At 44.7% G+C, this 14,789-nt stretch overlaps 1 protein-coding gene across 2 annotated transcripts in view; it reads left to right on the top strand.

Annotated features, from left to right (window-relative positions):
- tctn1 (tectonic family member 1) overlaps positions 1 to 14,789 on the top strand; it is a 253,262-nt gene that overhangs the window by 96,261 nt on the left and 142,212 nt on the right. For both annotated transcript variants that reach the window (XM_068651907.1, XM_068651906.1), the window contains exons 4-5: positions 10,139 to 10,290; positions 10,370 to 10,472. In XM_068651907.1, coding sequence (XP_068508008.1) covers positions 10,139 to 10,290; positions 10,370 to 10,472 — 255 coding nt within the window. The remainder of the gene's footprint in view (positions 1 to 10,138; positions 10,291 to 10,369; positions 10,473 to 14,789) is intronic.

Below are 14,789 nucleotides of genomic sequence, written 5' to 3'. Positions count from 1 at the left end.
AATTAAAGGCTTATAAGAAAATACAATAACTAGCCCTGTGATTGGCTGGCAACCGGTTCAGGGTGTCCCCCGCCTACTGCCCGATGATAGCTGGGATAGGCTCCAGCACGCCCGCGACCCCCGTGGGGACAAGCGGTACAGGTAATGAATGGATGAATCCGGTAACTAAGATGTGAGTGAGAAAAAACAATACACTAACAAAAAAAAACTCAGCTGCAAGGATAGCCGCAAACAAAAAAAATGAGAAAACCTTTACTTACATGGACAAAGCAAGTCACTCGTACTCGATAGTGGCAACAGGTAAAACACACGGGCAATGGAAAGGAGAAACGACTGACGACTTGTTCCTTTCACTCCAGAGCTTATGAACCAAACTAACAATGATAGTGACAACCAGGTGCGTGCTGGAGACTCCACCCAACCACATCAAAACATAAAAGGGTCCCATTCTTGCGCAGCTTGCTGAAGTTCATCAGCCATTTTCACCATTGTTGCCAAGCGATCAAGCGTTAGTCCTTCCTCCTCATTTTCAATCGACACTTTTGATTGTTTTGTTTATTTCAGCTAATGCAGTGGTTCTTAACCTGGGTTTGATCGAACCCTAGGGGTTCGGTGAGTCGGCTTCAGGGGTTCGGCAGAGCTGCTCCACTCTGCTCAGCTTTTTTAGAACCACAAAGGAGGCAGTACCAAAAAAAAAAAAAAAAAAACAAGTAGGGTAGAGTATATTTGTCTGTAGAAACGGTGCCAAATGTCAAGTAGAGTGTAGTAGAGCCAGGTAGATTGGTCGGTGGAAACGGGGTTTAAGTAGTAGCAGTACATTGCAGCACCCTTACAATAAACATCCAGTTGCATGTGTATTTTTTATTCAAAGGATTTTGACCATATTGTGATGTACTAAACTTTGAATGTATTTGTCTGTATGTACGCTTTGCATGTTATTCAGTTATTACAGTAATTACAAAACCTAGGTTAGACCTCTGTCATGCATGTATCTATATTGCAGTGACGTGCGGTGAGGTTCATGACTGGGGAGGCACTGATGTCACCCCTCCCCCCCGGTAAAATTTGTCCAACACCTAACCATGTCACAAAAAAGGTTGGGAAATGCTGCTCTAGAGTGGCTTATTCCTTATTTAATTTGAACTATTTTAATTAAAATCTCATATCAGCAGTCTTCACACAAAAACACTCAATAAAGCACATGGAATCAAAACCTTGTTTTCGATCGTGCGTACCACTCCGTTTGAAAATACATGCTCCGAAGTTCCGTTGTGCGAATCAAACCTTTTAACACCGGAGTTGGTCGTCGTTTACTGATGACCTCCTGCTTCGATCGAAAATCCATAGTTGAAAATCGTTTCGATATGTAATCCTCCATTGTAAAACGAAATGTAAAAACGGGAAGAAATAAATGGACGACTGCTCCTCAGTTGTTCATTGTAAATTTGAACAGGAAATCACTTATTCTACAGTTGGGCGCATGAAGCATCCCGGGATCACTAGCACCCCCTGCCATCAGGCTGGAGAACCTTTTTTTCGTCGCCTTCGTATGGTCTCTTTTCAAAGACGTTTTATTCATCTAAAGAAACGCGACGTTACAGACAGATGACAAAAAACACTAGATATTCAATACATCAGCTTAACCATGGAAATTAGTTAATATAGCCACAGTGTTTGAACACTTAAACAGTGACATAGAGACAGACAGCAGTTCAGTCTAACTGCATAGCCTGTCAGCATAGGCAGCCGTATGATTATGCAATCCTCAGAAGAGGCAAAGCAGGAAGTTGGCATCCCCCCCCCCTATAAAGAAATCCTTTACCTAAATAAATGGCACCATTTGATAGAAACAAAAGCTTCTGTTTAGGCCGTGCGGCATATATAAGAGCACAAACAGACTGCAATCAATTACAAATGTCTATTCAAGTATCAGCAACTACAAAAATGAACTTGACTTCAGACTAAATATTCATCACAGAATCCCATTAATTAAATAAAAATTCCATTTATAAGTGCTTTTACCAAACAATTGCGACAAAAACTACAAAAAGACAGGTTACAGGGTTTTTCAAATGTGCTTAGCTAGTGAATGTTTTTTTTTTAACCCTTTCCAGCAGGTGGCGCCACAGGCCACCTGCTGGAAAGCGTTTGCAGACGCCGATGACCGGCCTTGGAGATGCATACTTCATGACCTGTAGCTTTAAGCAATAAATGGTCCCGTTTAGAGTGTGCAAAATGTCCAATTAGATCGAAAAGGGTTGTAAATATCATTCTTTTATCGAGCTAAAACCATATGAAGCCAAATGAAAATGTGGCTCGTGAAAGTGCTGACTAGATAGAAACTCTGGGAAACCACTAAATGCTACTTTGCACTTCACCTATTGTGGCCTCGGTTCATCGTGGGTTTTTACAAAAAAACAAAATCTTGCAGATATATTTGGTGCATTGCAGCTTTTTGCAGCGTCACTTGAAGCGCAGGGCTTTTTGATCCGTGTCCTCGCAGTTGATTGGCTTAGCAGTTCTAACCACACTATGTCAGCCTCCCCGCACTGTATCTACTCTTCCACCCCGTTTACGTCAATATATCGGCAGCACCTCAGACTTGCGCTTCATACGGTAGTTTTCTGTGTCCTTGAAGCTGATTGGCTTAGCAGTTCCAACGACAATTTATCTCAGCCTCCCATACTGTATAAACGCTTCCGCTCCGTTCGCGTCAACATATCGGCATCACCTCAGACTTGCGCTTCATTACGGAAGTTCTTTTTTTACTTAGTAATTTTTAGTGAAGCCCTACTACAATGCCAGGAAAATGCCTTGCACCTTCTACGTCTTCTGGAGACTGCAAGTGTAAGAGGAAGATACTTATAATAGCAGAGTCGGTGAAACTTCTCGACATGCTTAAGGAAGGGAAAATTTATGCAGAAGTAGGCTGCCATTATGGCATTAATAAGTCAACTGTGCATTATATTAAGAAGGACAAGAAGAATACGTTCAACTGCAAATATGACTTGGAGCAAGTCCGCGCAATAAGGGCATAGTACGAATGGAGTCGGCACTAGCCCTTTGGGTAAATTCCTGCGGGAAGAAGAACACTCCTTTGGATATGAACTTCATCCGTGAAAAGGCCAGGCAAATGTACAGCCAACTTGCCGATGATGATACTAACCCTGACGACCCTCAACTTTAAACTTCACAGGCATCTCCTTCTATTAGTCGACACATTCCTTTCACTGCGAGCAAGGGTTGGTTTGTGAAGTTCACGAAGAGATTCAAATTCAAGAGTGTTCGGTTTCATAGAGAAACAAAGCAGACAAAGATGCCGTAGAGTTGTATAAAAATTTGATTTAAGTCCACCATTGAAGAAAGGGGCTATTTGCCTGAACAGGTGTTCAACATGGACGAGAATGGACTTTTTTGGAATAGGATGCCATTAAGAATGTTCATCATGAAGGAAGAGGCTAAAGCACCTGGATTTTAGGCCTCCAAGGATCGCTTCACACTCCTAAGGTGTGGTGATGCTGCTGGCCATATAATACAGCCAGCGCTAATTTATAAATCAAAGGTCCCAAGAGCCCTCAAGAACAAAAACATGAATGTTCTCCCAGAGTATTGGATGCACAATCCGAAAGCTTGGATAAGCAAGTCATTGTAAAATATTGGTTCCACAGGTGCTTCATGCCCCAAGGTCAGGGTTTACCTTGCTGAAAAGGGGCTACATTTCAATGTGCTACGACTGATGGACAATGCTGGAGGCCACACACAAGACCTGAGTGCCGAAGGTGTGCGCATTGAATTCTTTCCCCCAAGAATCACATCCCTCATCAAACCAATTGACCAAGGCATTATTCATGCTTTTAAGGCACTGTGCACCAATCACACCATGCAAGACCTGGTTGAAACCATAAACACTGAAATTAACTTTTCAGTTTTCATATAGCAACGTGTCTCCAGCGAATCGAGAAGGTGCTGAGTGACATGAAGACGGAGACTTTCAAAGCCGCCTGGAAGAAATTGTGGCCAGAAGTGGTCCATGACTACAAAGGATCTACCTTTGAGGAAATTCCGCCATCAGTAATGTAGTAAAGCTGGGAAGGCAAGTCAAAGCAGAAGGCTTTTCTGATATAAATGAGGATGATTTTGCAGGCTCTTCGATTGTCACAGAGAACCGCAAACAAATGAAGATCTGGCTGCAGTGACAAGATCAGTGAGTGAGAACGAAGCAGAAGGCAAAGAAGATGATCCAGAAGAAGTCGGTCTAACACTTGAATCCCTGGCAACCATAGCGCAAGCTGCAAAAGATCTTCAGAGGATGATGGAAGAATGGGACCCAGAGATGATTTGTGCATTGCAATTCAAAAATGCAGTCGACGGAGCCCTGCACGCATATAAATGCATCTTAACCCAGAAAAAAAAAGCAATACCAGCAGCTGCCTTTCACTATTTTTCTGACACGACTACCAGAAAAAAAAAAAAAAAAGGGCAGAGTCTGTTGCAATTGAGATTCCGGAGAGGAGTACACAGTTATGGAACCACCTGACGAATATGGCATCTGACCTTATGTTAGTAAATAGCAATGTTTCTGAAAATGTTTACAAAAATGTTTAAATAGTTAGTTAGTGAATAGGAATGTTTCTGAAAGTCAATTTGAGTTTAAAAATGTTATTAAACTGTTTAAAAATGCACAAGTGTTTCAAAAACAATAAGGTGTTTAATAATACAATAAACAATACAATAAACATTCATAAAAGTCTGCTGTGGATATTGTAACAATATACCGTATTTTTCGGACTATAAGTCGCATTTTTTTTCATAAATTGGGTGGGGGGCGACTTATACTGAGGAGCGACTTATATGTGAATTTTTTCACAAATTTTCAAAATAAAAAAAAAGTGAAACTGTGATAAACGAACCGCAATGTAGCAAGGGATTACTGTAATTTGTAATTTCGGCATCATTAGCGGCTTTGTTTGTAAGTGACACGGAGGATGAAGAGTTTGAAGGATTTAATGATTTGGAGTGACACAGAAGGTTTGAAAAACTATTATGGCTTTTACGCACGCCTGGTCCTACTCTACGGAGCTCTCTTTTACCTCCGTGGATGGAAGTCGGGGGCCGGCGCTCGGCCAGGTGGCTGTCCGGGGACGGTGGATGGGGCTCAGACATGGCTTTTACGCACGCCTGGTCCTACTCTACGGAGCTCTCTTTCACCTCCGTAGATGGAAGTCGGGGGCCAGCGCTCGGCCGGGTGGCTGTCGGAGAACGGTGGATGGAAGTCGACGCCGGTGCTTGGGGCCGTGTGGCGGTGAACTATTTGTTATAGTTATTTGATATATTTTATTTCATATAGTAACTTGTATATGATTTTATTGTTACAGTTCAATAGTTGTTGGCTCGTTGAACTCTTGTTTTGTTAAATAAAGAGCAGTTTACCAAACCCACGTCTTTCCTTGCTCTTCGTTAATGCTATAATATAGTTATATACTAGATCTGTGGAATAACGACGAGGCTGACGTCACGGCGCACGTGCGGCGTTGTTGACAAAGGACGATGATCGATGGATTTAATGATTTGTAGTGACACAGATGGTTTGATAATATTATTGCTTATATAATAGTTATGTGATATAAGTCAAAGTCAAAGTCTGCTTTATTGTCAATTTCTTCACATGCCAAGACACACAAAGAGATCGAAATTATGTTCCCACTATCCCACGGTGACAAGACATAGGTCACAATGTACATACAAGTAAACAACACAAGAAAATAAAACAAGAAGGCACAAACAATGAATAAATAAGAGTGATGAATAAATAATAAATAAACAAATAACACAACAAATAAGTACAGGACGCTACGCAGAAGGGGGAAGAGAGTTCAGGATCCTAACAGCCTGGAGAATGAAGCTGTTGGTGAGTCTGGCGGAGCGGGAGCGCAGGCTCCTGTACCTCTTCCCAGAGGGCAGAAGATCAAACAAAGAGTGAGCGGGGTGACTCACATCACTCACAATCTTGGTCGCCATGCGGGCGAGATGGGAGGTGTAAATGCCCTTCAGGGAGGGGAGTGAAGCACCAATAATCTTACCAGCCGTGTTCACTATGCGCTGCAGGGCCTTCATGTATGCAGTGCAGCTACCACCCTATACAGCGATACAACTGGAGAGGATGCTCTCAATGGTGACACGGTAGAATGTAGTCATGATGGCCGGAGGAGCACTTGCTCGCCTGAGTTTTTGCAGGAAGTACAGGCGGCGCTGAGCTTTCTTTGCCAGTGACGCGGTGTTGGCGGACCAGGAGAGGTCCTCACTGATGTGCACCCCCAGGAATCTGGTGCTGCTCACCCTCTACACCACAGCACCGTCGATGGTCAGCGGCAGGTGTTGTGTGTGACCCTTCCGGAAGTCAACAACAATTTCCTTGGTCTTGTTGAAGTTCAGCAGGAGGTTGCTGTCCCTGCACCACGCGGTCAGAAGGTCAACCTCCAACCTGTACTGAGTCTCGTCACCCTTGGTGATGAGACCCGCCAGAGTCGTGTCATCAGCAAACTTCACTATGCGGTTGTCGCTGTAGGACGCAGTGCAGTCATGCGTCAGCAGGGTGAAGAGCAGTGGACTGAGCACACAGCCTTAGGGGGCTCCCGTGCTCAGCGTGATGCTGGCGGAGGGTTTTGTCGCCAACACGTACCACCTGAAGTCTCTAACAGAGGAAGTCCAGTAGCCAGTTGCAGAGGTAGGTACTGAGGCCCAGCTCGTCGAGTTTACAGATGAGTCTTTGTGGCACAATGGTGTTGTAGGCAGAAATGAAGTCCACAAACAGCAATCTCACATACGAGTCCCTGCTCTCCAGGTGGGAGAGGGCCGAGTGGAGGACAGAGCAGATGGCATCCTCAGAGGACCATTTGGCTCGGTACGCAAACTGGAAGGGGTCTATGGTGGGGGGGAGAATGGATCTGATGTGCTCCATGACAAGCCGCTCAAAGCACTTCATGATGATGGGCATCAGTGCCAAGGGGCGGTAGTCATTGAAACAGGACGGAGCAGGATTCTTTGGCACAGGTACGATGGTGGCAGCCTTGAAACACAAAGGGACGATGGCCTGCTGCAGGGAAATGTTTAAGGTGTCCGTGAAGACACCCGTCAGCTCCCCAGCACAGTCCTTCAGCGCTCGACCTGGGATCTGGTCAGGGCCTGCTGCCTTACGGGTGTTGATAGCGGCAAGTGCCCTTCTCATGCTGTCGGCAGAGAGGCACAGGGGCTGCTCGTTTGGAGGGGGAGTGGTCTTCAGCGGGCAAGTGCTGTTCTGGGCGTCGAAGCGAGCAAAGAAGCGGTTAAGATCGTTGAGCAGACGGACATTGCCCTCACAGCTCTGCGACGGGGGCTTGTAGTCCGTGATGGTCTGAATGCCCTGCCAAAGACTCCGTGCGTCCCTGCTGTCCTTGAAGTGGGCGGTAATCTTGCAAGAGAATGCCCTTTTTGCTTCCTTGATGCCCCAGGACAGGTCGGCCCTCGCTGCCCTCAAGCCAGCCTCATCCCCCGCTCTGAAGGCTTTGTCCCTGGCCCTCAGCAGCCTGAGGACAGCCCCCGTCAGCCATGGCTTCCAGTTAGCCCGAGTGACGATGGATTTCGAGTGAGTCACATCATCAATGCACTTAGTGATGTAAGAGGAAACAGAGTCAGTATACTCCTCTATGTCTGTCCGATCGTTGCAAGTGGCCGCGCGCTTAAACATGTCCCAGTCAGTAGTGCCAAAGCAGTCTCGAAGCGCATCAGAGGCACCTTCAGGCCACAGCCGAACCCGCTTGTGAACCGGCCTGGACGCCTTCACCCTTTGTCTGTATGCGGGCAAAAGCATAACAGTGAGATGGTCATAAAGTCCAAGATGGGGGAGGGGGGCAGCCTTGAAAGCTCCTTTTTGTGTAGAGTAGACCAGGTCCAGGAAGCTGTCACCACGTGTTGGAAAATTAACATGCTGGTGAAGCCTCGGAAGAACAAACTTTAGGTCAGCATGATTAAAGTCCCCAGCGAAGATGGTGAAACCGTCAGGGTGCGCCGTCTGTTGTTCACTGACAGCCTGGTACAGTTCACTAAGAGCCGCGATCCTGTCGCCCTCGATGTTGGAAGGCGGGATGTATACCGCGACTAGCAGAATCGCAGTAAATTCCCTCGGCAGGTAAAAAGGACGGCACTTAATGATCACAAACTCCGCCAGTGGCGAGCAGTGCCCGCATAGCACTACGGAGTCCCAGCACCATTCGTCATGGATGTAGACGCATATTCCACCTCCTTGCGACTTTCCCCCTCTCACAATGGCACGGTCCGCCCGATAGCACGCTAGCCGCTCCAGATGCACAGAGCACACAGCAGTTACGCACTGTCCGGTTCGTAGATCTCAGCAGGCGAATGTAATCCATCTTGTTGTCCAGCGAACAAACATTCGCCAGAAGAATGGAAGGCACAGCTGGGCGAGCTGGGTTGGCCGCCAGCCTGGCCCGGACGCCTCCACGTTTGCCCCTCTTCTGCCTCCTCGCACACCGCTTCCGACGCTTTCCAACCAGGGGAGGAATAGCAGGAGAGGAATAGCAGGCGAGTCCTGCGACGCTCCAGGACGGAGCAGTCCGAGCGCCTTTAATGTCTCTGCATCAAAGTCCAGAACGCCACAAAACTCACTTTCGCCGATGTCGAGCAGAACCTGCCTGCTGTACTTGTAGCACGACTTAGTACGACGAGACGAACACATAAAACTGTCGGACAAACACTCATTAAACGAACAAAACACCGTACGGGCGGGACAGAGAGAGGTCGCTGCGTGTGCACACGCCGCCATCTTGATATATAATTTATATATCGTTATATGGGCCTGTGAAATATTTTGAAGTGCAACCGCTGTCAGCGGCGCACACCCGGCCGGCATTGTTGAGATAAAGGACGATCGATGGATTTAATGAATTGGAGTGACACAGACGGTTTTATAAACGTGTTATTCATGTAATAGTTATTTGAATAACTCAGAATGTTACGTCAGGCCCGTTCTCAGCTCTTCGTTTGTGTGTATGTCAGGTTAGCATACCTATAGTTTAGGCTGTTGTTGCTCGTTCATGTCTGTTCTTGGCGTTGGATTTTGTCGAATACATTTCCCCCAAAATGCAATTTATACTCCGGAGCAACATACATATATGTTTTTTTTTTCACGTTATTGTACATTTTATGGCTAATGCAACCTATATTCCGGAGCGACTTTTAGTCGGAAAAATACGGTATTTACTATTATTTGTTTTCTTTATTTTCTTATTTATTTAAATGAATAAGAATGTTTCTGAAAGTCAGTTTGACTGTAAAATGTTTGCAAAATGTTTAAAAAACATAAAGTGTTTAAAAATACAATAAATGTTCAGAACAGTCTTGTGTGGATATTGTAACAATATATTTTCTCTACATCGCGTGTTTTCACCTATCGCAGGTGGTCTTGGAACCAATTATCCGTGATAAATGAGGGATCACAGTACCCTCAGTGGCTGGTGAGCAAAAAAGTTAATGTCAAGCCTGCTTATCTCAACCAGTATTCAAATGCAAATATGTTTAGTCCACAGCAAAGATAAAAGAATGGCCTCACTTTTGGAGTGGATTGTACAAGTAAAAACCAGAAATCTCTTCCCTGTATTCATCTTTTGATCCATCCATCCATTTTCTGTACTGCTTTGTCTCCACGGGGGTTGCGGGCGTGCTGGAGCCTATCCCAGCGATCATTGGGCAGTGGGCGGGGGACAGCCTGAACCGGTTGCCAGCCAATCGCAGGGCACACAGAGACGAACAACCATCCGCACTCGCACTAACACCTAGGGGCAATTTGGAGTGCTCAATCGGCCTACCAAGCATGTTTTTGGGATGTGGGAGGAAACCGGAGTGCCCGGAGAAAACCCACACGGGCACGGGGAGAACATGCAAACGCCACACACGCCGCCTCATCTTTTGATGTAATCTCCAAATAGTTTTAGTCTACACCAAAGATAAATAATTTGGTCTGACTTTAGAATTTTAGTGTATGTGCACACACAAATATGTATGTATATGTGTGTGGGGGTGGGGGGCACTTCATTTAATTTGCTCAAGTCTGTTGAGATTTCTAATCATTCGTGATTTGTTTTAGGTCTTGGTGGATTTCATTTTCCTGCCCCCACTCTTCCACTGGCCAGGAATTTTGACTCGCTTTTCACCCAATTTAATAAGTTTGCTTTCAGCTCACTGGAGAATAATGACATGTCTACAAATATTCTTGCTGAGCTTCACAAATTTTATCAGGCAAGTCTATTTAAAGAAGTGAGTGTTTACTATTTTCTCCATTTAATTTGTAATGTATTTTGTGATGTGCTTGTTTCAGTATGGAGATGCAATCATGTCTGCTAAAGAAAATGGAAAAAAAGGATTTTTATACCTGCCGTCTTCCGGTATTTCTGTTGACTGTGTTGACCAGAGTCCTGTTGGTAGGTAACACTATACATACTCTGGCTACTAATACTTGGTTTAGTTCAAATAGTAGTGCTCGCTGTTGTATGACAAATGTTCGTATTTAAAGTGCCCTAAAAATAGACTAAAGCGGCAATGTTGGCATGGTTTGGGTCCATTCATTTGAAATGTAAACACTACACGGATCAGCTGTACTAAGTTCATCTTGTTTTTCCTTTTTAATCACTTCACTGGTTCTTTTATATCAAACAAATTATTTTAGATGCATTACCTAAAATACACCTAAAATAATTTGTTTGATATAAAAGAACCAGTGAAGTGACTACACGGATCAGTGTGCACCCACTTCAAAAAGCTAGCTTTTTGGAGTTGAATCCATATTGCAATGATGATAGAAACAGATTTAAGAAATTGTATGTTAATACTCACCTCTGTTAAAATCTTTTATACCGTATTTTCACGATGATAAGGCGCACATAAACACCTTTAATTTTCTCAAAAAACAAAGGTGCACCATTTAAGAAGGGCGCCTTTTGTGTGGACCAAATGTAAAAATCTGTAAAGTTCGTTTTGTGTGGCTTCCGTAATATACAGGCGTAGACGTAGATCGGGACAAAAAAAAAACAATCAGAGGACTAGACGTAACACAGAGTACGTACCTTCGCCGCCATTGTTTTGTGTGGCTTCCGCCACGTAGATCAGGACAAAAAAAACAATCACATGACTAGACGTGTCACGTAAAGGAGTACGTACCTTCGCCACCATTGTTTTGTGTGGCTTCTGCCACACAGAGACGTAATACAGGCACCCGATGAACCAATCAGAGGACAATACGTTTTACGTTGATCGGGGTTGGTAAACCAATCAGACGACTGGATGTAACACGTAGAGGAGTACGTACGTCCGCCATCATTGGTAAATAAATACTATTGTTTGAGCAAAGTACTTGCCTCCGCCACCATTGATGAATAAATACTACCGTTTGTGCAAATCTGCATAGTTGTTTAGTCTGGCTTCCGCCACACAGACATAACAAACAAGCGTAATATGTAGACCCGATGAACCAATCAGAGGACATTACATTTTACGTAGAAAGGGGCAGTAAACCAATCAGAAGACTTCATGTAAGACGTAGAGTATGTACCTCCGCCGCCATTGATAAATAAATACGATCGTTTGTGCATAGAAAACAACATTATGACCCTCTAAAATGGCATAGACAAAGAGGCATGCTTACGACGCACAATTCAAGCTTCCTGGAAAGCCGGGATCATTGCCGAAGAGCAACGTGACAACGACGAGACAATGACAAGGGAAATTGGAATGTCAGAAGGCGAACTTGCCCAAATGTTTAATTTGGATACAGAGATGAGGACTTGAACAAATTTGCGTATGAATATCGATCGACAATAATGTGAGTACAGTAGAGTACATGGTTAAACAGTAGAATAAAGTACAACCAAACTCACTTTCTTGCTCCCGTGATGTTTTTTTTGTGTACTGTAAATAATGGCATGCAGGCGCCCTATGATGAAGTGCACCCTATGTGTGTGTTAGATACAGTAATGGCACACATAACTGAGACTGCGCCTTTTAGTACAGTGTTTTTAGTACAGTTTTTTGCTTGACTTTGCTCTCCTTGCCTTACATTGGGGTCATTTTTACATTGCCGAATAAATGAATTAGTCAGAAAAATACTCACTGTATGTTTTTGCAGCAAAACACACCTCTAGATTACAGTAATTACAGTCCCCGACAGAAGTTCTGTAGTTCCACTTGTAGAAAAAAAAGCTTGTAAATGTTCGACAATGAAGTATACAATTTATTGATGAAGTTATCAGGAACAGCAAAGAATGTCTTGCATGCCTCCTAGAGTTCATCTAGAATTTTTTTGTTTTGTCTTCCAAGCTTCCCATTTCATTCTCCCCCAAACATGCTCAATTATGTTCATGTCTGGTGACTGGGCTGGCCAGTCCTTGAGCACCTCGATCTTCTTTGCCTTGAGGAACTTTGATGTAGAGATGGATGTATGAGATAGAGCACCAACCTGCTGCAAAATTTGACCCCGTTTATGATTGAGAATGTAAGAGGTAACTAATACTTCTAGATATTTTAGGCTATTGATATTGCCTTCCGGGCGGCTCGGTGGCGCACTGGGTAGCACGTCCGCCTCACAGTTAGGAGGGTGCGGGTTCGATTCCACCTCCGGCCCTCCCTGTGTGGAGTTTGCATGTTCTCCCCGGGCCCGCGTGGGTTTTCTCCGGGCACTCCGGTTTCCTCCCACATTCCAAAAACATGCTTGGTAGGCCGATTGAAGACTCCAAATTGTCCCTAGGTGTGAGTGTGAGTGCGATTGGTTGTCTGTCTCTGTGTGCCCTGCGATTGGCTGGCAACCAGTTCAGGGTGTCCCCCGCCTACTGCCCGATGACGGCTGGGATAGGCTCCAGCACGCCCGCGACCCCCGTGGGGACTAAGCGGTTCAGAAAATGGATGGATGGATGGATATTGCCTTCCACCTTGCAAATGTTTCCCACACACCCATACTGAATGTAACCCCAGACACTAGTCTTTCCACCACCAAACCTAACTGTTTTCTGGGTGAATCTTGGATCCATACGGGCTCCAGTAGGTCTCATGCAGTATTTGCGGCAGCTGTGGTGTAATTCAACTGAAGACTCATCTGAGAAATCCACGTTTCTGCCACTTTTCCAGTGTCCATCCGTTTAGCAGGCTGTGGGCCTTGGCAAATTCTACACGTTTTTTTAATTGCCTTTTGTTTAGTGCTGGTTTCTGGGGACTGATTCAACCATGGAGGCCATTTCGAGACAGACTCTTACAGACTTCTAGTTAACACGGACTTGAGGTGACCAGGCTTGGTGGAGCTCTGCAGTGGAAAAGGGGGTGCCTTTGGATTTTCTAACTGACAAACATTCCTCTTGAGCAGTTGTCTTGTTGTCAAGTTGCACTTCAAGTGAAAGTCTGGGGCACCGGGGTTCTTTTTATACATACCTACTAATTAACCGATCGATTAGTGATAAAATGTGGGGCTGTAAACTAGGATTGGGTGCATTGTATGACAATATGACAAAACCTTTGTTTTGCCAAAATCTGAGCGTTTTTGTTAAATAAATAAATCTTTCTGCAGTGAAGCAAATTTATTATCATAAGTTCCACCAATACTTTCATACGTATTGATACGTTAAATAAATTATCAATCTTTCCGCAGTGAAGCACATTTATTTTCATACATTACACCACATTAAGGAGGGTTTCAGCTTTCATATGAGTCATTTCTAAAACCAATGGATGAATTTAAAGTCAGGTTATAAGCTTTTGTTTCTACCGTAATTTTCGGACTAAAATTCGCTCCGGAATATAGGTCGCATTAGCCATAAAATGCACAATAACGTGAAAAAAACTCATATATAAGTCGCTCCGGAGTACAAGTCACATTTTGAGGGAAATTTATTCGACAAAATCCAACACCAAGAACAGACATGAACGATCAACAACAGGCTAAACGATAGGTATGCTAACGTGACATAAACACAAACGAAGAGCTGAGAACGGGCCTGACCTAACATTCAGAGTTATTCAAATAGTCAAAAGTCAAAGTCAAAAAGTCAAAGTCAAAGTCAGCTTTATTGTCAATTTCTCCACATGCCAAAGACACACAAAGAAACCGAAATTTCGTTCCCCCCATCCCACGGTGACAAGACATGGCCCACAACAGACAAACAAGTAAACAAGTATAACAACAGCGTGCTGAATAAATAATGAATAAATAACACAATAAATACATAAATAAATAATAAATAAGAGGAGCAAAAAGGAGCAAGTGCGCGTACAGCAGACATTCCAGAAAATAGCGCAACAGTGCCGCACGCTACGCAGAAGGTAGCGAGTTCAGGGTCCTAACAGCCTGGTGAAAGAAGCTGTTGGCGAGTCTGGTGGTGCGGGAGCGCAGGCTCCTGTACCTCTTCCCAGAGGGCAGAAGGTCAAACAAAGAGTGAGCCGGGTGACTCACATCTCTCGCAATCGAGGTTGCCTTGCGGGCGAGATGGGAAGTGTAAATGTCCTTCAGGGAGGGGAGAGAAGCACCAATAATCTTACCAGCTGTATTTACTATGCGCTGCAGGGCCTTCAAGTTCTGTTCAGTGCAGTTACCACCCTAGACAGCGATGCAACTGGTGAGGACGCTCTCAACGGTGCCACGGTAGAATGTAGACAGGACTGCCTGAGGAGCACATGCACGCCTGAGCTTCCGCAGGAAGTACAGGCGGCGCTGAGCTTTCTTTGCCAGTGACGAGGTGTTTGCGGACCAGGAGAGGTCC

Source organism: Syngnathus scovelli, chromosome 1 (assembly GCF_024217435.2).
Source record: "Syngnathus scovelli strain Florida chromosome 1, RoL_Ssco_1.2, whole genome shotgun sequence".
Taxonomy (NCBI): domain Eukaryota; kingdom Metazoa; phylum Chordata; class Actinopteri; order Syngnathiformes; family Syngnathidae; genus Syngnathus; species Syngnathus scovelli.
This window is presented reverse-complemented; position numbering and strand designations above follow the sequence as displayed.